The following is a 23,128-nucleotide window of genomic DNA, read 5'->3' as shown; positions in this document are numbered from 1 at the left end:
CATAAATGCCGCTGAATTTGAGAGTGCGTCAGGACAGCCTGGAGACTTCACCACTAACAAGCAGGCGGAGGGCAGCACAAGCTCAGTGGGTAGCGTTGGCCTCAGCGGGGCGCGGGTTAACTCGAGTTACGCCCTGCATGGCCACGCGGTGAACCGAGCTCCAGTGGGAGAGCAGGTTAACCCGACCTGGCCGCATGCGATCTGAGAGTCTTCGCTAACCACGCTCGAGACATCACGCAGATTTGGCCGAAATGCAATCGAACATGAACACCAGTAATTAGTTAATTGTTAAACAAACAGCACACACTCGAAGATGTGAAGATAGACATACTGTAGCAGTTATGTGTTTTTTAGGAAGCCAAAACCACACATGGCAAGATTTATGGAGTTTGAATAGCAGCCCATGTTTGACAAACTTCACAGAAGTGCTTGTGAGATTCTCACAGAGTTCAATCCTGAGATACCAGAGAGCCTCTGCAGGGGACGGACGTGAGAAAAGAGTCCCTGTATCCACAGACAGAAACCATCAGAGGCACTCTTTAGTGTGTGGCTTTACAGATCAGGCGAGCGGTGACTGTGGCCTCAGAGTAAAAAAAAAAAAAAAAAAAAAGATCCTTAATTAGCCTTCTCTCCCAGCAGACTGCCAACCCAAGAATAGGGGTTAGATTAACAACGAGAACTGAACACTTTTAATCAACTCTCAAAGCGTTTCCTTGTACCCCTCCACCAACCCCCAGCGTCAACAGTTCACAAACACATAATTAGAAGGAGCGGAGGAAATGGTTGTTTGGTAGGTGATGAGGTTTTATACATTTCAAAATACAAAAGTGTGAAGTGACAATTCACAGTCTACAGATGCGGAAGAAACAGCAGGAAAATGTGCGTTAATCAAAGTAAATGAGGAAGCAAATGAGTGTGGATATAAAACAAGACAGAATTGCACTTCTATTGAAATACGTGAAATACTGTATTGAACAAGGACTTATAAAGAACAACGTAAACATACTGTAAGGCAGTGGTTCCCAAACTTTTTCTACCATGCCCCACTTCAAAAGCCGAAAAAAGTTCAGGCCCCCGCTCCACAATTATTATCATTCATTAACAATAAGTGGAGAATTTTGATGAAATAACGGTCAGCATGATAGCACCAGCAAAATTCCCCCTACATAGTTCATATGTAGGGGGGGGGCAGTTTGGAGAACCACTGCTGTAAGGCACAATAGCCCTGGGCCATTCATACGAGAACAAACTCAACAATTTGTAACGGAAAGTCAACACACAAACACAGTACTCTGAATTCTCTGTTGGTCCCAAATAACAGTCCGGGACACAGAAACAGTAACACTTTAAATGAATAGTTCAGTTTATTGAAGTGGCATTGTTTAGGGTACTTATCAATACACGCTAGCTTTGTTGCTCTACTGTAGGTAATACACCCACTATGGATAAGAACCTGATACAAATCCACTTCAAAAAATCAAAACTATCCCTTTAAGCACCAAAAGGATTGGGTGAACTCATTCATCTTCAGTTAATAATGTCGGCCCAACGGCTTTAAAAGCAAAAATCTGCTATTACGGATAAAATCTTTCAAGTGAGCGACAATTTTGAAAGGAGCGTCTTTTGAAATGATTCACGTCTTGTATGACTTTGTTCCATTCATTTGTCCTACACCATGCAAGTTTTCACAGCCAGTTTTCTTGGGGCCATTCATAGCTTTTGAAAAATGAGTTCCCTGGTAGATCTGAAAGAGGAGCGTGAAAGACTGAGAGCAGCATGTTTATACTCTTTGGCTGTCGTGTAAATAAAAACCTTTTCTCGTGAGCTGTTTCACATTTTGTAGCCGGTTGGCGCACTGCTTTCAGAACTCCACTTCTCCATCTCCCGTTCAACCATCCTGTTTTAATACTTCTTATTTTGAAATTATAAATAGAGCAACATGTTTTTGATGTATTCTCTGGGGGTGAACAGAGTCTAAATATCAAACATGTCTGGACACCAAAAAACAAGTGGAAAATGTAGCAGAGATGTGTGCTGTAAACATGAGAAAAGTGTGCAGGTAAATCTAAAAAAAAAAAGTGCACTAACAGGTTTTTGGTCACAAATGTTCTCTGACACACAGCGACTGGCCACAGATGTACAGTAAGGTGGTTGGTCAGTAAATGCTACAGAGTTAGAGGTCAGGCTGTAAAAGTATGAACAGTAACACTGGTTAGAAGTGAAATGTCAGACAGGGCGATCTATGTGGGATTTTTGTTTTTTTAGAACAGTATCTAAACAGTATGACAAAAAAAAAAATTACAAATGTACAGCCCATGTTTCAATTTGGAAAATACTGGCCCAAATGTTTTCCATATCCTACATGCATGTATCTTTAATAACAACATTTCTGCTATCTGTCCATCTGTGTATACAGTATGTAAAGGCCATGCTGCTCGCATGAAGCATGAGACTGAACTTTATCTGTGGGATCAGATATCATTTTCATCCAGCCTGTGGTTCCCTAATTGGCTCTAGCTCTCTGTTTCCCCGTGGACATTCTCCATATGGACTTTGAGGTAGTCGTTCCTGGTGAACTTCTTATGGCACAGCTGGCACTCTGCCATGGGCCGGTTAGGGTTGTGAGTGAGCTTGTGTCTGCTGAGCATCTTCTTCAAGCTGAATGACAGGTCGCACACCTAGAAAACAAACACAAAGAAATACAGAGTTTAAACAGTGACTCGGAGAGAGATCAGGCAACAGGTGGTGAAGCACCTACTGCAATGTCACCACAACTGCCAGAAGCAAAATCTTGAATTAAGTCTTTTGTATGGTATAGTGTCTCAGTTTTCTTTCATATGCCTAGAATAGGGTAAACAGTATAATAATGTGTGGTATAACTGTATAAACTTAATAAGGAAACAATAAACAGGACAATAAGTCCAAACTTCTTGATTTAAACATTATTTATGTTGAATATTTTAAACAACCAGGCAGCTTTACAATAATGTAATATATATGGAAATCTGCATTCTTTTGAGAAACTCACAAAAGATGAAATTCTAAATACTGAATGTCCCAGTGGAAGTTGTGGCTATTCAGAAAGCTAATGTTTTGGCATAGAGCTGAGTTGACTGCCCTCAGTAACTGAATGAAATTCCAACAAGTAACCGCTATCGAGTTCAATTTTTCTGGTTTATAGCAAACCAAATTTCATGAAAATCTGTTCAGAATTAGATAAATTAGAGTTGCTTTTGTAGTGAAGCCTTTCATTGCTTTACTTGAATGCTCCAATACGGTGTGAGCAAAGCTAACAAAATGGGGAATCAGTCTTTCTTAGATCATACCTACTTTTAGGTGATCATAAATCGGGTACTGGCTTGAGCAGTTCTGAATAAGTGTAGGCACTTTCAGTTGGCCATATTGTGATTTTGATAAAAATTTTGATAAACTGTTCAGGTATGGAATTAATGTGTGGTTGCACTGCTTTAATATGAAATTAAATTTCTCTATGGATGTTTTTGAGCCACAAAAAAGGTCAAAATGTGGCCTGCAGCAGATTAGGTAAGCTTTGTTTTTAGCCTAGCAGTCGTTGATGAGTTGCGGCATGTTGAGAGGAGTAAGGAGTCAGCAGTTGATACAAAACAGAGCAGTCAGTAAAATAGGTTTTTCAAAAACTGTGAGTCACCACAACCACGAGAGGTCGTTGAGCATCCAGTCATAAATGTGCTAAATTTTAGGCAGACTGGTTCAGTCGTATGTGAGATTAACTGCGAGCAGGAGCTCCATCCATGCACACGCACACACACACACACACACACACACGACCTGATCTTCCCAAGGCTTACACCTAGCAGAGATAATAATTAAAGGAAATGAACACACTTTATTGAAGCTTTTCAACCTCTGGTCTTGTTTATCAGAATCTTCTCCTCACAGCAGAGTCTAGCCCATACAGAGGCACAGCCGGAGTCAGAGAATGATTTGTAAATCAAACGCGGCAGACCCTGGCGACAGAAATCTTCTTCTCTTTTTTTCCAGCAGTAGCGAGAGGGAATGCACGCAACTTAACATCCATCATAAACGAGCCATTTTACACTGTACAAATGACTCCATCGTCCTCTATCAATCATGATAATCCGCCACTGGCTGGTGTTCAGATGCAGTTTAACAAACTGCTTCAAGAATCACAGCATGTGTCCTCCTTGCTCCATCTGTGGAGAACGTCAGGGCAATGAATTACATTCAGAGAGTCTCACAGACAGTTTACATCTGTGGGTAAATGGCAAAAAAAGCAGAAAGATATGAATGAAACCATTTTTGGTTTAGTCGAAAATAAGGAGATTCCTGTCGTATTATAATGCCACCAGTCCAAACATTTCTATTTCCCAGCTATTGTTTTGGTCCACAGTGGTTCTATGTTTATAATCATTGTACTTGCATTGATGTGCTCTCATGTTCTAACTTTACAGTCCAAGTGGAATTAAACACCATTCAAACAATCCACTGATCCAGTGTCAGTAGAATATTAGGAGTTTTATAAAGTGAAACAGTGACGGGAGCTGATGAGAGAAGGGCCTCCTCATCTCATCGTAACCCAGATGTTACTGGATGCTTCTACAACATTTTTAATGCTGTTATGACAGACGCTGCTTATAGAGCCCCTCCAGCCTGTCTGGAAAATGTTCCTGGAACTGTGCGATCCTTTTGTCTGACTCAAAAATCCACCCTAAAATAAAATCCACATGTTATTTCTATTATCTTTAATAGTTTAGCATAGAATTATTTACATGAAAATCGTTCTTCCACAGCTGGGAAAGAGAATCCAGATGAATGTTAGATGTTGCTGGGAGACACTTTCTGGTGATGCTTCACTGACAATGAATAGGATACTGATTCTGTGGTCTTAAACAACAACTATAGACCGTCCTCTGAGGATACGGGCACATTTTCTGGGTTTAAAACTCAAGACGATGCCATGGATTGGTGCTTATATCGGGTCTTAAGGCTTAAGCGAGAATCTGAGAATCCAGAGTTGGGAGATGGATTAGCCACAAGATTCATCAAAGAATTAAGAGACGTGTGGAACAATCTAAGACTGAACTGTCTAGAACAAAGGTTTTCACAGTCTGACACTGTGGACTAGCCCAACACAAAATCAAGAGAACTGTGCATCCCCCATTAAAAATGTTGGAGTTGTCTGAATGTCCTCAGGTTTTTAACACAATGTACACAAAAAAGTTACTGTAATATTAGTGGATTTATATCATAATTATTATACTGTTGTACTTGTCTTACTTACATTCATTTTTTCTGTACATTTTGAACTGTAGTTCCTGTAATTCTTTGGATTTGGATGATAACTTGAGTCACGTTTTTGTTCACATGGCACCACGAGGCATGCTGAATTAACCATTATCAGTCCCTGTTTGCAATGTACCCACAAATGTACAGTTAGATTACTGTGGTACTGAAGAAAACTCGAAAGATTTCAAACACTTAAAAATGTGATGATTCTCAGGCAAATTCTGATGTATAACATTTAGGGCTGCGCCTGACTAAAGAGGTCAAATCAGATTTGTCTGTTTAAAATGAAGAGTCGACAATTCTTTCAGTTCAGTACCACACTAAACTCTTATATCAGCCTACATGAGCATGTTTTAGTAGGCTCTTGTTTTTTTTCCATATCATCTACAAGACTGTGTTTTACCAGACTCATGATTTAATGGATTTCTCCATCATTTGTATTTGAAAACATAAGATTTTCACACAGTCAGAGAAAGTAAAAGTGTGCATCCTCCTGTGCAGTTCAGTTCAGGTGACGGCTGAAGTGACTGACAGTCACTCTTCTTCACTTCCATCAAAGTTAGTTTGGTTGTTTGTGTTGATTCAGAGAACTGATTTGTAAAGTTTACAGCCTGTCGTTCTGCTGCGTTTCTCTGTGTACAATGATGAAGCTGAAACACCAGATCATGTGGAATTTTTTGACAAGTGCGCCAGCTAATATAAACATATGAGTTCCTTATTAATGATGCCTTATTGACATGTTACCCCTTGACATTTTGCTAACTTCTGTCCGTTTTTTATTTATAATTCAACTCATCGATTTTCAAGGGGCCCTAATAATATTTGTCTTCTTAAAATGATTTCTAATCAGATTTGTGGACGCTGGTTTGCAATGGTCTTCTGTTTTGACTGAGTTATGATTCTGTCAAGAATTTTTTGAGCGTTACAGGATTTTAATTTGAAGAGATTCCCAAGACACAGCTGTGGCTTTCTAAACAAAAAGCAGAAAATAGCAATATGTAATTATTGGCAATAAAACAGAGCATTCAAAAAGTTTATTTCTACCATGGACAACGTCCTCTGTCACATGTTCCCTCCCCAGTCTCTGAGAATAATTATTACTCCTGCAGTATTATAAGCAGAGGGTAATTTCTCCCTCTGATCCTCTCAATGTGTTTACGTGAGATCAGCCCGCTCGGCCCCTCCAGAGAAGCAAGATAACTATCTCCCTCTTACTGAGCCCCCCCACTCCTTCCCCCAACTCTTCCCCACATCTGGCCTTGTTCCATCACATATACACACACAGACAAACACATGAGGGGAAGGCAGCGGTTGGTTTGGAGGTACAGTAGAAGGTGGTTGGACACTCACGTCACATTGGAAAGGTTTCTCTCCCGTGTGGGTCCTCATGTGCTCGTCCAGTCCTCTCTTCTGGCTGAAGGCCTTGTTGCACTCGCTGCATTTATATGGCTTCTCCTGCAGCGACACACACAGACACACCAAATTTAAAGGGATAGTTTGGATTATCTGATGGAGGGTTGTATAAGGTAATTAGTAATGTCAAATTACTGATTTCACCTATGGAGTTCGGCTGTTTTGGAGAAAGCGATATTTGGCTTTTATAATGCAGTTTAATGGTCTTGCGTACACTTCAACATGCTGACTGGCATCTACTGTAACCAACACACTGACTACTGATAAGTACCTCATACAACCCCGCTTCAAATAATCTGAATTACACCATTATCCCCAGCAGAACAATACATAAAACAATACTTCCCCAGTTTGATCACATATGGACAAAACCTGGAGAGAGATTCGTGTCCATTATGGTGTACACAAGTGTAATGACACACACATGTGCACGCACATACACAGAGGAAAACAAACAGACACAGTGCAGTGGAAAACACAAGAAGATGTGGAAAGATCCCAGTAACACACACACACGAAACGTTCACACACTGATACCCTCTCTCTTCACACCCCGGTGTGCTCTCCCTGTGAGTTTATGAAGATATGAAATGAAAGATTGTACAGCCCCTGCAGTAGGGAGGAAATGACCGGCGTAGGGGCCATCAAAAACACATGGATTCCTCAAAAGAGTAAGGAAAACATGGCACAGAAAATCCCTTTGAACATATATCAGTGCACTGGCACTGTGGGGCTGTAGAATATCACTGCTCTGTCTCCACACCTCATCAGTTTACCAAAGAACATTTCCTCTGCACCATTTGGAGGCCTGTCTCAGTGTCAGTCAAAGCAGCTATCTCACTGTGGGTGTGTTTTTTTACAAGTATGTGTGTGTGTGTGTGTGTGTGTGTGTGTGTGTGTGTGTGTGTGTGTGTGTGTGTGTGTGCATGTTCAGCAGGGTGGACAGCCTTGAAGAGTAGGTGTGTCCTACAGTCTGAGGGGAAACAGCGGTGACACCTAAAAGACTTGAGGAGAAGTGAGAAGCGTGGAGATAGCGGGAGCCGGTTCCCACTGTCACTGGTTGGGAAGCTGTTTTTGACAAGTCTGGCTGATAGCAAAGGCTCTACCCATTTAAAGCTTAGTTGTCAAGGGAACAGGGTGAATGCAGGAAGTAAGGGTCCTGGGAAAGGCGCTATCATGTGGGCGGGGCAAGGAGTGCCCAGTGACACAGGATACAAAAGGAGGTAAAGATCAGGTTCACTGCATGTGCGCGTGTTGAAGTATGCAACTGTTTGTGTGCATGTGACTGAACGAAGGGGGAGGATGGAAATAAAGTGTGTGAGAAACGGACTCTGTGATGATCAGTGTGATGCAAATTTCCACTTCAAGCTTCTGCTTTAACAAGGATCACGTCTTTTTCCATAACAGACCAATGGTTCTTGTATGACAAAGAAAAAAAAATCTGAGGGGTCAGAGGTTAAAGGTCAGGAAACACATGGACGGACTTAGGTGATGTGGTGTACCCAGAATGCATCACGTTGACCCCGGTAACATCGAACATCTGTACCTGGTGACCTTCATTCTTCAGCAGCTGTTCACCCCCTGGCCTTTGACCTGATCTTTCCTCTGAATCTGACCGCTCTCAAATACAAAGATGGAGTTTGGTTTATTTACTCCAAAAGAGCCTCACGTCTCATGTGTCCTGTTAAATATGTTGGTATTTGTAAATTCAGCATGCAGACAGGAAGTCAACATGCTCTGTTAGGCTTCAAGGTGCACTTAGGAATCAACAAACAACTTTTTATGTAAATATTGCGCTTGGCAATATTGCATTTTCAGTAATATTTCAATTAACTGTTCATCCCTCAGTTACAGTGCTTTGCACTTTAAGGGAGACATTTCTAAAATCAACTGGCCTCAGTATAAAACTATGAACGAATAAATGAAGTGAATGAATTATCACAGCACCAAATCATCTGAGAGGTAATACGTGAAAGCATTGTAAATGCGACACCATAGCTGGAGGAATCATGAGTAAGTGTAAGGCTGGCTGTCGTCTTGATAAGAATACAACTGCCGCAATCGCATCTGAGTCACCTGTGAGCTTGTCAGCAGAGAGAAGCTGTGAAGGGACCTGGCTCGTATTTGAATTATTCCAACAAATTAAAAAGTGCAGTAAGCAGTTCTGGAGAAAGACAGTAATTGTTGAGGAACTTTCTAAAGTCTGAAGAGGAGAAACAGAAGTCTAGTTTTCTCTCAGACCTCTTGAATTGCATTATGCTGAAATGTCATGATAGAATTTTTGCTCAGTGACAAAACTGCCCAAACTACTGAACAAGCCACTTCTTTTCACAATAAAAGTGCATTTTAATGTGAAGGCAGTTATAGTCCTTTACTGTGACATCACAAGTGTTGATGATGACAGCTGTGGTTAGCAAACAATATCTAACATTTACTCATGCGTGTATGATTGAGACCTGGATACTGGACACAAGGATGGTGATGCGTTTGGTGCATATGGCAAAAAAGTTTAGCTTACTTCTGGGACATGCAGCCCACTGAATATGGGCAGTTTCTCTCACTGGCCCCGCCTGCAGTTTCCTACACGGCCCATAGACTTTACATTGTGGAAACATCATGGATTTTTAAATCGCTTTTCTCAGCTCGAGGGAAGTTTTCCAAATATAAAAACTCCATGGATCAAATATTTATGACAGGGGGAGTCACTTTCTTTTATAATGGCAGCTTATGGGGAAAATGCTTTCTAGGCCGCAGAGGAGTTTGCAATACCGCAAGTGACCACGAACTAAGGCTGAGAGGTAACACCTTATCCAGATACTCCTTTGACTGAAATTGCGATTGTGAAATCACAATTTTCATTTTCACTGTAAAAAAAAAACAAAAAACAGTTAAAATAGTGATTATGTGACATTTGTCTGGGTCTGTCCCAAACAAACATGTTTTCTGAGATCTGAAGAACAAGATTTTAAGGCCAACACATCTCTACAGTACTTCATTATAATGCTATTTTGTCACACACTTTTCTTTTATAAAATAATTTCAGCTTTCTGTGATTTGGATATTGTACTTGGCTATCTTGCGATGTTGATAATATTGCTCCTCTTATATTTAAGAACACACACACACAGTGCTCAGTATCAGGGGAGGAGGAAGGAAAGAGGCAAGTTAATTCTTATTCATTCTAATTTGATGATTTTTGAAAAAGAGACAGCACCACTACTAGTTACTTAGTCATGCAAAAAAGATTAAGATTTAAAGTGTTCTGCTCAATGCACACAAGATGAAACCTGTTTGTAATCATACAACATGCAGCCACATCCACTTGCAGCACACATCAAAACAATATTATAAAAAAATCTCTTAATATCCAAAAATGTCAGCCGTTCATATCTGCATCAAATGTGTTCCACTTCAGTCTGATGTGATATGGTTTGTGGTGTAAACACAAACTCCATCCATCTCAGACCGTCCGTACATTAACAGTGAGCTGCGGCTCTTTCAGCCAAATGACATTTGTTTTGCTCGACAGTGACTTCATCTGGCTCTGCTGTTTGTAACTGCTCAGCCCATATTTCAGAGCGCTGTGAGCAAACGCAGATCGTCTGAGAACATTAGAGCCAAAACATCAGTCAGTTTAATCAGCAGCTCGCTAGAAAATTATACCTGCCTGTTTCTACCGAGAGACGTCGACCTGGGCAGGAGACCTCCATTATCAATGCGCTGTAAGAGCAGAGCGCTGTGCTCTGGACAGCATTACAAGAGGACAAATCTTTGAAATTAACAGTGCTGACAGGCCACGACTGTCACAGTCATAGCTGCATGAATTGATGATGGAAATCTATGATGAAACGCATATTAAGTCTCATTTATCAAAAGTGGCACTAACGCAGACGTCCAGATGCTCACAAAGAGCTCATGGAAAGCCTCTTTTTTTTTGCTTTTGGTGGAGAACTTCAATGTGTCGAGACGTGACGCAGGGAAATGAGCGCCGTCCCGACCCAGGAAATGACCTCATGACGTCCAGTGAGAAACCTGCCCCTGACTCGCTTCACATTTGCATGTTCAGGGCATCAAAACAGTGTTTCCTGTGTCTGCATCTGAATGTTCAGCATCGCCACACGGCTCATTTTCTCTCCTATCCCTGCCTTTTGTGTCAGTAGGCATTACGGAGTGATTCATGAAAGAACCTGCAAATTACCTCATGATTAAATGGGTAGGGAGTGTCATGTATGTCAGACACAGAGGAGACAGGACGTTTCTCACCAGACGAGGTGGGTGAGAATTTTTTCATGCGCACTCTGCGGTTCAGACAAAGGCCAAACAGAGAAGCTGAAGCGTAGCGCTGCAGATTGAGAGATAGTCGGACAGGTGACACCGAGTTAGCAGCATCCCTTCCTCTCTTCCTCTGTCTCTACACATATTCAGTCAATTTGTGGAACATGGCAAAACAATAAAAACAATCAGGCTGAAGGACATCATATCCTGTCTAAACCTCGAAAAGATCCACCGATCAGTTTTTAATTAAAACAAAAAGTTGCAGAAGGTGCAGAATCTTCTTCTTCTTTCAGAATATTCAGTCAAACAAGATTTATTCCCTCGCTCTTTTTGTCTGTCTGTTGAGTTCTGTCAGTAATATAATCTTTAGGAGTTTATCATTTTCTAAACCTTCCTTTATCCCGCAATTTCCCTTTCCTCCATTCCTCCATTATTTATTCAATCTTTCATTCATTTTTTTTCTTTCTTTCCTCTCTAAATTTCTAAATACAGAGCCTTCCTGTAATATTCCACGGATGATGTATCCTTTTATGTTTGGTGTTCCGGCTTGTGGATGAGGTTAGTGGGGATGAGGGATGAATGGGTAAGATTGCAGCATGTGCTCCTTTACTGTGGATGTGCTCTGTAAAATCAGCATATCTGTTGTGGATTCTTCTAATTTGTGCATAATGTTAACAAAAGCTGCTCATATCTGTGTTAAACTGTAAATATTCATGTTGATCATTTGTTTAAAATCTAATAAAAGTATTCTTGGGGGAAAAATGTGCAATTACATCATAACTTGCAGGAAGTTTACCAGTGATTAGGGAGTGTCTGATTTGATGCATCAGAGCAAATTCTCTATGCACCCAAACCATCAGCATGCATCCTATCAAGCTTATCTTATAAAAATAAGGGTGAACTGATGATACAATATACTGTAAAAGGACACATTAATGTGTTAGAAGAGAAGAGTAGCAATGGAGGAAACAAAAAACTTCACAGAGAGATAATAACTCAGTATGGCAGATGAAGTCAGACAGAACACTTACACGAGTGTGTGTGCGGATGTGCATCTTCAGGCCATCGTTCTTGCTGAACGCTTTGTCACAGTAGGGGCACTGGTACGGACGCTCACCTAAAGAACGAAAACCATTAGCGTGCATGAGAAAACATCAGTCACATATGAAAATGATCATGTGCTATACAGGTTTAAACTAGAGCCCCATCCAACAATTGCTATAGCTTATGTTGGCTACCCTTCAAGGCTCGCTATCTGAGCCGCAAGTGGCCAAGAGTTTAGGAGCACCCAGAGGCAGCGTGGCTTATCCCAGCTGTATCAAACTTCCACTACAGATCCTATCTGGATACACACTAATGATGACAAAAAGAAAGTGACGTCTTTCAATCATACTTATAAGGCTGCAACTAACCATGATTATTCGTATTATGGTTATTAATCTCTTGGCCATGTTCTTGATTAATCAATTAGTTGTTTGGTCCATAAAATGGACCCTATTTTGACCAGAGCATGGTGCTGGGAGGATACGAACTGGTAGCCGTGCCTTAAACCATACCCTAACCTATGTTATCATCTATTTTACTCTAAATGAGACCATCATTTACAAAATGAACATCATGCTGTATTGAAGAAGACTTGAAACTAGTGATTGAGACAATGAACTCTAAACTAAGAAGGCTCATTTTCTCATAGACTTACATAAAGTCAGACTTCTTTTTGCAACCAGTGGACTTGAAAAGAAAAAAGCACAGGTTTAAGACACTTCAGCATTGTCTCCACTTTTTAGACCCAGAGGTAGGGTTGGACGATATGGACAGAAACAAAAATCATGATATTTTTGAACAAATACCTCAATGACCTCAATGTCAATATTATCAATTTGGCAACAATATTATAGGGATGACTACTGATGCTTTCACAAAACAATAACATAATGACATTTTTTTTTTAGATTTTTTTGGGGTACCTTTTTGCCTTTATTTGACAGGGACAGCTTATGATGTAACAGGAAAGGGGATGACATGCAGCAAATGGCAAACCGGCAACCACTGCAGAGGACAGACAGCCTAAGCACTTTTTTTTTTTCAGAAATAATCAACGTTTTGGTAAGTTCAGAAAATTAAATCACTTTACTGTGTTGCAGATTTTAAAACCAGGTCAGGACCATGAAAAGACCTTATGCCATAACATGATAAAACTGTATCCAAAACCTAAGATGATATCTAGTATCTATATAATATCTGTATATATTGCCCAGTGCTACGTAGCAGCTTCATCCAGTGTATGGGTAGTCTTTGGATAGACCAGATATCATTCACTCAGACCCATTCATTCCTGACATACGTTGACTTTCCACTGCAGAGCTAAAGCTTATATTGGCTACACTTGGAGGCTCGCTATCTGAGCCACAACTGGCCAACAGTTTAGGAGCACATCAGAGGCAGCGTGGCTTATCCCAGTTGGATCAAAAGCAGTTGGGCCAAACTTCTACAGATCCTATCTGGGCACACACCAATGAGGACAAAGAGAAAGTGACAGGCTGTCAGTCAAGCAGTCCACTGACACATGGATCTGTTTACCGCCTGCTGATCCACAGGCCAGATAGGAGCACCAGAGCTGATTACTGATCTATAGAAGGGATATGAGGTAACCTATAGAACCACACTGAAATTAAAGTCTCAGACAGGAAAATACTGTATAAAACTGACTGGGTTCAATAATTGCTTAATTTATGTCATAGATAGAGCAGCTAGAGCAACCTAAATCCATCTGCTGTGTCCAGAAAATGGAAAATAGAGAAAGGAATCAAACTTAAAAAGGTCTATTTTCTTAAGTCCCCTTCCATGGTATAAGAAATGACTCTCTTCTGAATTAATATATATGCCTGCAAGTGTACACAGTACATTTTAATGAAGCACTGTGAAAAAATAAGATACCTACAGCAACATATCTGAGTTCATTCCTTCAGTATAACAATCTAATTTCTTATCAGTAACGTAATCTCTCTTTAGTGACTAATTGTTGAACAGGCAAGCAAGTAATTTTATTGATGGGGGAGATGTTTTGCCCCTTTAAGTAATAAGGTTAATTAGCTGTGTTTCCTTGGGATTCAAAATGCAAAGATGCTTATTAAATCAGAAAATCCATCTAGGGAATTTATGAGAGGAGCAATATTATCCCACTGCTATAAACACGATGTGTTGAAGGAACGTTTCTCTTCTTGTCCTCACAGCGAGTGAAGAAGACTTCATTGAGGCGCACACTAGATATTTCATGTTCATTTAAAATGGCAGTTATCATTTATCACAGCAGAAACAAATGTGTTTGAGGTATTTGTGAGGTCTGACTACTACTTTGACATTTTTTAAGCCTTACAGTTTTTATTTTCCAGTATGCACATTAGTCAGGATGATACATGTTCGTATAATATGTGTAGTGAAGACGCTGAAGAAATTTAATAAAAGGTTTTTAGTTTATTTTTCATCATCAAATTGACATGTATGCTTCTTGTGAAGAAAAGACACCTCACTATGTGTACAGAGGAGGACAGAGGACTGAGAGAGAGCTTAACATCATGATGTCACAGTGAAGTTGACCTTTGACCTCTTGGATATAAAATGTCGTCACCTCACCGTTTTATCCTCTTAGACATTTGAAATTTTGTCATACTTAGTGTATGACTTCATGAGATATGGCCAAAAATGTATTTTGTGAGGTCACTGTGACCTTTGACCCCCAAAATCTAATTAGTTAATCATTGAGTCCAAATTGACTTTTTTTTAAACCAAGATTGAAGGATTTCAGTCAAAGCGTTCTTGAGACATCGTGTTCACAAGAATAGGACGGATGGACTTTGGGTCACAGCGATCTTGATCTTTGGCCTTTGATGACGAACTAATCAGTTCGAGTTCAAGTGGACATTTTTGTCAAGTTTGAAGAAATTCCATCAAAGCGTTAGACATCAAGTTAACAAGAAAGATGTAAGATGTACATACAACTCAAAAACATAATGTGTCCAGCTGCAGCTCTCGCTGACATGAAGGCATAAAAAGAAATGAACAAACAAGCTATTGCCAGAAAGGCAGTGTAATTCTGAGAAAAAAATGATTCATTCATTGTCCATAACGCAGGGGGCTGGAGTCTATCCCAGCTGACATTGGGCGAGAGGCGGGGTTCACCCTGGACAAGTCACCAGTTCATCACAGGGCTGACACATAGAGACAACCACTCACACTCACATTCACACCTACGGGCAATTTAGAGTCACCAATTAACCTGGCATGCATGTCTTTGAACTGTGGGAGGAAGCCGGAGAACCCAGAGAGAACCCACGCCATAAATAAAAAAATATATATTAAAAAAATAAATAAACTGAAATAAATCTTTCAATAGCGATCAACTACCACCTTGTCTTTACACTGTTGCTTTTCTGGATGAAATACAAATGCTTCACTTGAGATATTTTTCTGTCCTGTCCAACATCCTACATGACATTTTTTCATATGCAGCTACCTTTCCTAGTTCAGTCGCACAGTCCTGAAAAGCAGATCCTCCAGGCGTCTTCCAGTTCCTGAAAAATATTTACTGTCCAATCAAAATAGCAGTGCAGTGAATGCAATACTGCTGTGGATTTGGAAAACCAGATAACACCTTAGACTCTCCAATATACATATAAAGATTTGGACAGAACACAAGTTGCATCAGTTCTCCTCCAGAACTGATGGATTTTGGGTCATGTCCATAGCACATGTACCAGGGTCTCCACTACATTTCCAGCAGGGTGCAGATTCTCTCAAAGAAAGTCTATATAACCTATTTTGGGTCCAACAGTAGTAGTGTACATTTTTAAATCGACTAAACCTCAGCCTCAGATCTCTTGAGATTATTCTGGAGTTTCTGAAAATCACATGAATGTCACTTTATACATGTTTTATTGCAACTTTCCATTGTCAAAGAGTTACAATGGTTACATTTAAATCATTCATATGTCACAAATGTCTTTGAATAGAGAAGCTGCGACAGCTGTCATGTGGCAGATGTACAAGTCTGGGACTAAACCCACCATAAACCCCCCACAAGAGGGCTTCAGAGGTGCACAAGGAGGAGCACTGTGACACCAAGTAATAAAACGTGTAACCTCACGTTGGCGTGGAAAGGGTTAACGTGACATATGTGGACTGATTACATAGACTGAAACATGTGCGAGAGGGCATTCTGTCCCAAAATCCCCTTCTGTGCAATTTCAGCCTCTAGGAGGCCTTTTGTTGACAAACAGGAAAATCTGAATCCCAGATGTGTTTTGAGAAAGACGAGAGCGAATCCTATGTCTTGTGTAGCATGTGTGGTATCGGGTTAAGGCCTCGCGCTAGCCTTGGGGAGTCCTGGGGAAGGCATTAGTGTGCTAATAGCACCGAAGCACAGTGTGCCAGTGTACTTCTGCGGCTTGGATCACATCCCTCCCAGGAGCTGGCTATTGTCAGCTAATACGCAGCACAGACGACCACACCCTGCAAACTCGCAATAAATGCACTACAATTCACCTACTTAACCTCTACACTCTCCGGTTCTGGACATGTGTGCCTCATCTGGAAAATGCAAACAGAGAAAATTATGGTATTTGATATTCTAAAAGGGGTCATTTATAAATACGGTCACTTATAGATCACAGACTCTCGGCTTTTCCACCGCTTCAACCTGCTCAGGGGGATATAAGAGGAACTCCATCCCTTAGCGAAACGCGAAATAAACAAATGCTACTTGGAAACATAAGTGGTGACATTCCTGCAACATTGCTCTCTGTTATTCGTGCGAGAGGCTCGGTGTCTGTTCTGCTCGGTGTTACTGTAACTAGAAACCCTCCACTTATTCTCCAGATTGAGCCAGATTGTTTGGGGATTATGAGGGGTGGCTGCAGCACTGAGCCAGGGCTTTACGTGTGTGGAGATGGTAACTGATTTAGCATGTGCTGAAACAGTACACCATCTCTTTGACCCTGGGTGTCTCCCCCGGCCCCTGCTGTGGCCCTCACACTCCTTGTCTGCTAATCGATCCGTTTGGCACCCCTCGTGTGTGTTGTATATGTGTGCGTACGGCCGCGTGTCTGGTTAGCAGATGGTCGGCTTTGTCGTCTTTGCCTGCCGCGCAGCCTTCGTGTTATGGAGAACGCTTTGTAGCTTCGGGGCTGCGGTCTGAAAGACATTAGCGCTGTCCGTCAGAAATTAATTCCTGGCTTCCTCCAGTTCAGCCAGACAGTGGCCCTCCACTGTCCTTCTCTCTGCCCTGTGTCACATGCCGACAGGGGCCAGGGAGGTAATGTGATATCAGCGTGTTGGAGATGATAAGAGATTGCCTTTGATGAGCCATATGAACGCCCGACAACTTTTACACTTGACCTTTCCATTATAGCTGGGGTCTCGGCCGATTTCTCCACTTCCTCAAACAATTCTCTTAAACTTGCCCTTGTGAAGGTGTATCAGACAGACTCGAACCAAACTCCTTCACACGCATCCGTCTCGGAACTCGAATCCTCGATCCAAATCAAGCGTCTGCACGGCACCCACAAAGAGTTAAAGCCGTGATAGCGAGGCTCCATTCATCAGACGGACAGACAATAATTCAGTCCGTGGTGATTTTACTTTACAAGATTGTAACCATGACCACAGTCAAGACAAACAAAATCATCTGTACGTAAATAGGTTCAGTGATTCCAGAGTTCCTCCAGATGTCCATTTGAGGCCAGTTGTTCTGTCGTGAGATCACTTAAAGCTGCAACATGTAGCTCTTTAAAACATCAAAATATAGCTGTGTATAATTACCATAACAAATGATCGAGACAATTAGTATCCTCTGGCCAGTGCCAGTGCTATATCTAGTGCGTGTTTAAACAATTAAGACGGCATGCTCCAAGAAGTTGCTCCACATGTTTTTTGATAGAGAAACCCCATATTTACACAAAGTACAGTGGCCTTCTTATTATTTCGTGCCTCAGAGCAATCGCTATTACAGAAACGCAATGTAAAACACATAACTGAATGTTTTTATAGAAAGTTTCCTGGCTATTTCTATAATTATACAAATGTTTCGAAATTTAGATGGCCATGATTTACTGATCTGTAACACAAGCCTTTAGTTCAGTGAAGTAGATCTATTTAACTTGTCATCTGTAGTCTAAAATTTAGAGGAACCACTGTGTACTCTAAGTCCCTGAGGAAAACCAGACACTAGACTTTGGCCTGTATCTATATTATCTACTGTATATAACCTGGTAATAACAGAATATAGGGTTTGACATGATGATTACCCAGTGGCCAGGACCTGCGAGAACATGGGCTTGTTGATTTGTCATTGTCATTTCTCAGGCTGAAGACTCCAAATTTAAAAGGAGGATGAGGGTTTACTAGGCAGGAGGGGTGGAACTAGAAGACACCATTGAGTTGCACTACATCAAAAGATTTTGGGGGCTTGACCAAAACTAGGAGAGCATTCAGATCAAAAACAGCCAAGCTAAAACAAGGCAAGGACATTGTACCGATGAGGCATGAATCCATGTTGATCAAGGAATCACAGTTTGAGTGACAGATCCATGAGTTTGAAAGCTTATTGGATTCCAGCGGTTTATAATAGACAGAGACATGGCTTTGGAAAGTTCTCATTATTGTGACAATCATGAGGCAAATACAGCATTCTTGTTACAAAGTAACAGAAGCAGGGCCAAGACATTGTTCTGTAAGTCACAAGTACAAAGTCTCAAGTCTTTGCATGCATGTCCCAAGTCAAAACAGTGAAGAACCAAGTCCTAAACCTCTTGAGTTTCAAGACTTAAACTTGTCATAATGCACTCTTCGCTAAATGTAGTGCCATTTTAAAAACACAGCCTCGGCTTATTGCTGTTTGTGCAATTTCAAATGTTGAACATTGGAAGTTGTGTCTCCATTTCGACCCACATGTTTTGCATATTGCAATTCAGGATTTTTGACCACTGTGACGTTTTAGAACGCAAATTAAATTATGTTTGGTATTATTTTTTCCAACCGCCACTCAGTGCCATAATGTTTGGTCTTCATGGTTCTCTCTTTGAACTTGATTGGATGTCGTCTAGGGGTGTAAGAAAATCATTGATACACTTCAGTATTGGTATTTTATGTTTTGTGGAACTGTATCAATTCTCAATCCACTTTATCATGATATTGTGATACATGTGATGTGTTTAAACCCCCGACAGGTAGAGAGCAGTGTTATTGCTTAGTTTGAAGTGAACTTTTAAACTCAGATTTTATGCATATGGTGATGTGTTCTTTATACTATGATAGTTTTTCAAAGATTAGATTAAAACAGCAATATATCACATTGTTTTCGTATCACAGTGTATTGAATTGTAACTCCTGTATTGTGATACGAATCATATCGCCATATTCTTTCCAATACACAGCCCTAATGCTGTTTGGTTGGCTAACTAAGTGTCAACATGCTGAGATTTAAGCCATCAAACTTTTCCACACCTGCATGTAATCTGAAAGTCAGGATATCTCGGCTTCTGCTGCTTTAATTTTGCCGAATCGTTTTTTTCCACTTCTAAGTCCACCAACTGTGTGGCAGTGCAAATGGACTGGCCCTTGTGCTGCTACCATGTGTAAATTATTCGCGATTAGCATCTTCAAATGATTCCGATGGCACATGTTTTTGTTTGTAGACAAATGGGACAATCCCAGTGCAAACTTTTGCGGTCTATGTGTTGCTCTCAACCCACTCATGTCAGCGTCCCCCCGGTTGAATTTGTGGCTTTAATTTAACCCATCTCCGACAGCTGTGTAGAGTTGACACATTGTGTTGGTGGTTTCTTTTTGTTTTGTTCTGTCTCGTGTTTTTGCTTGTAAAATTTTCAGGATTTGTCGGTTATGGTGATGATAATTATGAGCATTACTGAACATGTGCAAACACACTTGGCGACGCCTTGGCCTGTGGAAAAAGCTTGATTCATAATACCATATAAACACTAAATCAGCGTTTTCAAGGGTTAAAATGCCACACCAATTAGTTGTAACATAGCTCGTGGGCTTAAAACTACTGTGCCCAAACATGACATATCCTATGATGTCAGTATGACAGCGAGGCACTGGGTTCTGTCAACGTTTCCCTTGGCACAAATAATTTTCATGACCCCACGATGGTTATTTACCACATCACGGCGCACATGGTGGGAAAATGTACTCTCACAGAGCTGTGATGTGGAGAAGGGCACATTTGTACCGTAACAGTGCCAAAAAGAATAATTTAGAAAATGATAGATACATCAATCATGACTACTGGGTTCCACAGCGTCCTCAAAATCCTCGTCCAAGTTTTTGACAGCTCTCATTTTATTGGTTGTTGGTGATCTCATAAAGCCTGCTCTCTGTGAAAACGCCTGCCTCTGTGGTACTACAACTAATTTGTTTGAGCTCAACGTGATGTTGTATCCAAATCAAATTGAAACAGAGTCCAAGCTAAATATACAGTACACATGTCCTGCAAGCTACTTAACACTCTCAGGTTGATGTTTTCAATTCTTTTCTCTTTAATCTACTTTTCACTTTACCCGTTTCTCCCATAATGCTCCCCAGTGTTTGATGGTAAACTGATAGGGGAAGAAAATCTCCAAGGAATCCTTACAAAGTCCTCTGTGTTTAGCAGGTAAATAATCAATGCTGACTTGTTCCTGTGAAGCAGGAAGACAAACAAGATCAAGCTTTCCTGTCTGCCATCCAGAGAAGCCGTCGATTTAAAGGTCTTTACCCCAGCTGGTGGGCGTCTTTAAGACTCTACTGACAGAGAAACTAGCCGTATTTAAAGTTTTACTTACATTAACAATGTCGTTTTATGATTTACGCATTCCTCATTTATCACACAATATCTGCAAATGGGTTACATGAGCCGTGTGTGTCTTCACTGTTTGAGAACAAGATGAGTCTTGTTGGGATTGTCGCTCAGGGAACGACTCACACTTTTCACCAAAGCTTATTTTTTCCCCCTCACACAAAAACACAACAAACAAAAAAAACAGCCCGTCTATAGAATGAGGGGACAGATTTACAGCCAGTCAGGGTCAAGGGTCATCCGGCTGGATGCTTTCTTGGAGTGGTCTTTTCTCTTTTCCCTCCTTTCTTTCTTTGAGGTGTCCCATCGGCTCCCACCCCTCCCCCAGCATTCCTCTCTTTTGTTTATTCTATATAAATACAATTAGACTGGGCCGCGGTTCTCGCTTTCTGTTGGTTTGTCCTTAGCACATACACATGTATGAAAACACACACATGACATGGCTCGCGCACACACACATACAAAGGAAGCTGTTGACAAAGTGCGGTAGGCTTGTCCAACGACTGTCGTCCAGCCACCGCTCAGACACGCACACACATTTTGACAATCTATAATGTTGTCAACATCTGATGGGAAAGTTAGAGAGGCAACATATATTCAAAATTTAATGTGTGGTATGGAACTCAACAGCACAAAAAGCTAGAGAATGAAGCTAATTAAAGCATGACTTAAATAATAATAATAAAACAATAATAATAAGAATAATAATGATAATCACATTTTTTCCTGTGTGGGAGCATATAGTATTAAGACAAAACAGTAATGGACCAAGATTTGAGCCCTGTGGAACACCAAAAGGTGATGCTTGTCTGAAACATGATCACGCAGGTGCTAACAAACAATTTAATTAAACATTGATTATATTAGCAAATTGATTCACCAATTAGGTGATCTTCCTGGGCTGGTAATGATGACGTGGCTCTACCTGGATTCAGTATGAAGATCAGAAGATCAAGGCACGCGCAGCAGGTTGTAACTGCCGTTTTTGAGAAATCTACTGAGCTTAAGTGCCTTTCAGTAGGCCAGTCTGAAGCTAGAAAGCAAGCAGAGTGAAGTGATGTATTCAATCCCAACCCCAAAACCATCAGGACAATGAGAAGACAACACGGGAGAGAAGAAGAGATGAAGTTCAGTCAAAGTGAGGAAAAGAGGGAGGCAGCCAGGAGCAGGCAGAGAGAGAGAGAATGAGTGAGTGAAGGAGTTTAGAGGCCAAGAAGTGTGTGTGTGGCCGTGCCAGGTCCCTGCACCAGTCTGTTGGTAAGGAGACGCACAGGAATGTGTAGCTTTCCAGTTTAAGGCAGTTTAATGAACATCCAGGGCTTTATTTCAGTGGCAGTGCAAAGACTGCAGCAAAGCAGGGCTTCATCACGTTGGAATTTTTTCATATTAAAATGTGGTATTGGTATTGAGTGGTATTTAGTAACCGGATTTGAGACCTCTAATCACCACACATATCTTCGATTTCAAATTCAAATAAGTCTGGTCCATTGTTCCCTCAAGAAACAGGCACCCAATAGGGTTGGGCCAATGGACAACGCCATCATCCATCGCAATGACTGACAGTCATCAACTACTGAGTCCTCTACGACTGTAACATCATGATTTAGAAGTCTTATGTATTTGAGGTAATGTGTGCCCTCAGAGTTTTGACATGTATTAGAGAAAATAACAATGAACTGTTGCTTTGGTTTATTGCACTACACCTCCACGTTGTGCTTATTATTTTCTTTTTACACACAACTAAGTTATGGACATGTGGTGTCAAGACGAAAACCTTTGTAGACCCAGTAACAATACCATCGTCCATCCTTATGTTTCACTGTGGACATCATCATATGCCAATTTGGTAGACATCGACCAACCCTAGCGACCAATCAGAGCCTATCAGGTGGGATTAAAAATGGGGGTATCATGTTCCTACTACAAGTTGACAAAACCACTACTGCTGCTTCCATGTTGACTGAGACTTCAGACAAAGACTTCAAACAGGGAAAGTAATACAGTGACAGCAGAATGCTGTGATGAAAGGAGAGGCACATGTAGCAACCTGGAGTTTGAAATAATTACATCCAAGTGGAAACAAACACACAGAAGCATCTACGACTCTAAATAAGTCAGATATTCCCACTGTGAGGATAAGCTTTGTCTGCCTCTGTCTCCCATTACTGCCGTCAGATTCAGATTCAGATTCAGTCAGACTCCAAACAGGAAGACACACAAAAATATATATCACAATTACAGTTAAAGGAGGAGGTAAAACTTCCAGTACAGTCTGTTTTAATTAAGCTAAAGACTAAAGTG

The 23,128-nt window shown here is 40.9% G+C and overlaps 1 protein-coding gene across 1 annotated transcript in view; it reads right to left on the bottom strand.

The window, feature by feature from the left end:
* Positions 1–783: 783 nt before the first annotated feature.
* Positions 784–23,128, bottom strand: part of prdm5 (PR domain containing 5) — a 43,999-nt gene continuing 21,654 nt past the window's right edge. Inside the window, exons 14-16 of the mRNA XM_084722574.1 lie at positions 12,006–12,091; positions 6,637–6,741; positions 784–2,678 (exon numbers count right to left, since the gene is read on the bottom strand). Of these exons, the coding sequence (XP_084578700.1) occupies positions 2,514–2,678; positions 6,637–6,741; positions 12,006–12,091 (356 nt within the window). The 3' untranslated portion in view covers positions 784–2,513. The remainder of the gene's footprint in view (positions 2,679–6,636; positions 6,742–12,005; positions 12,092–23,128) is intronic.

The sequence above is a fragment of the Lutjanus erythropterus genome, chromosome 7, assembly GCF_056507025.1.
Source record: "Lutjanus erythropterus isolate fLutEry1 chromosome 7, fLutEry1.hap2, whole genome shotgun sequence".
Taxonomy (NCBI): domain Eukaryota; kingdom Metazoa; phylum Chordata; class Actinopteri; order Lutjaniformes; family Lutjanidae; genus Lutjanus; species Lutjanus erythropterus.
This window is presented reverse-complemented; position numbering and strand designations above follow the sequence as displayed.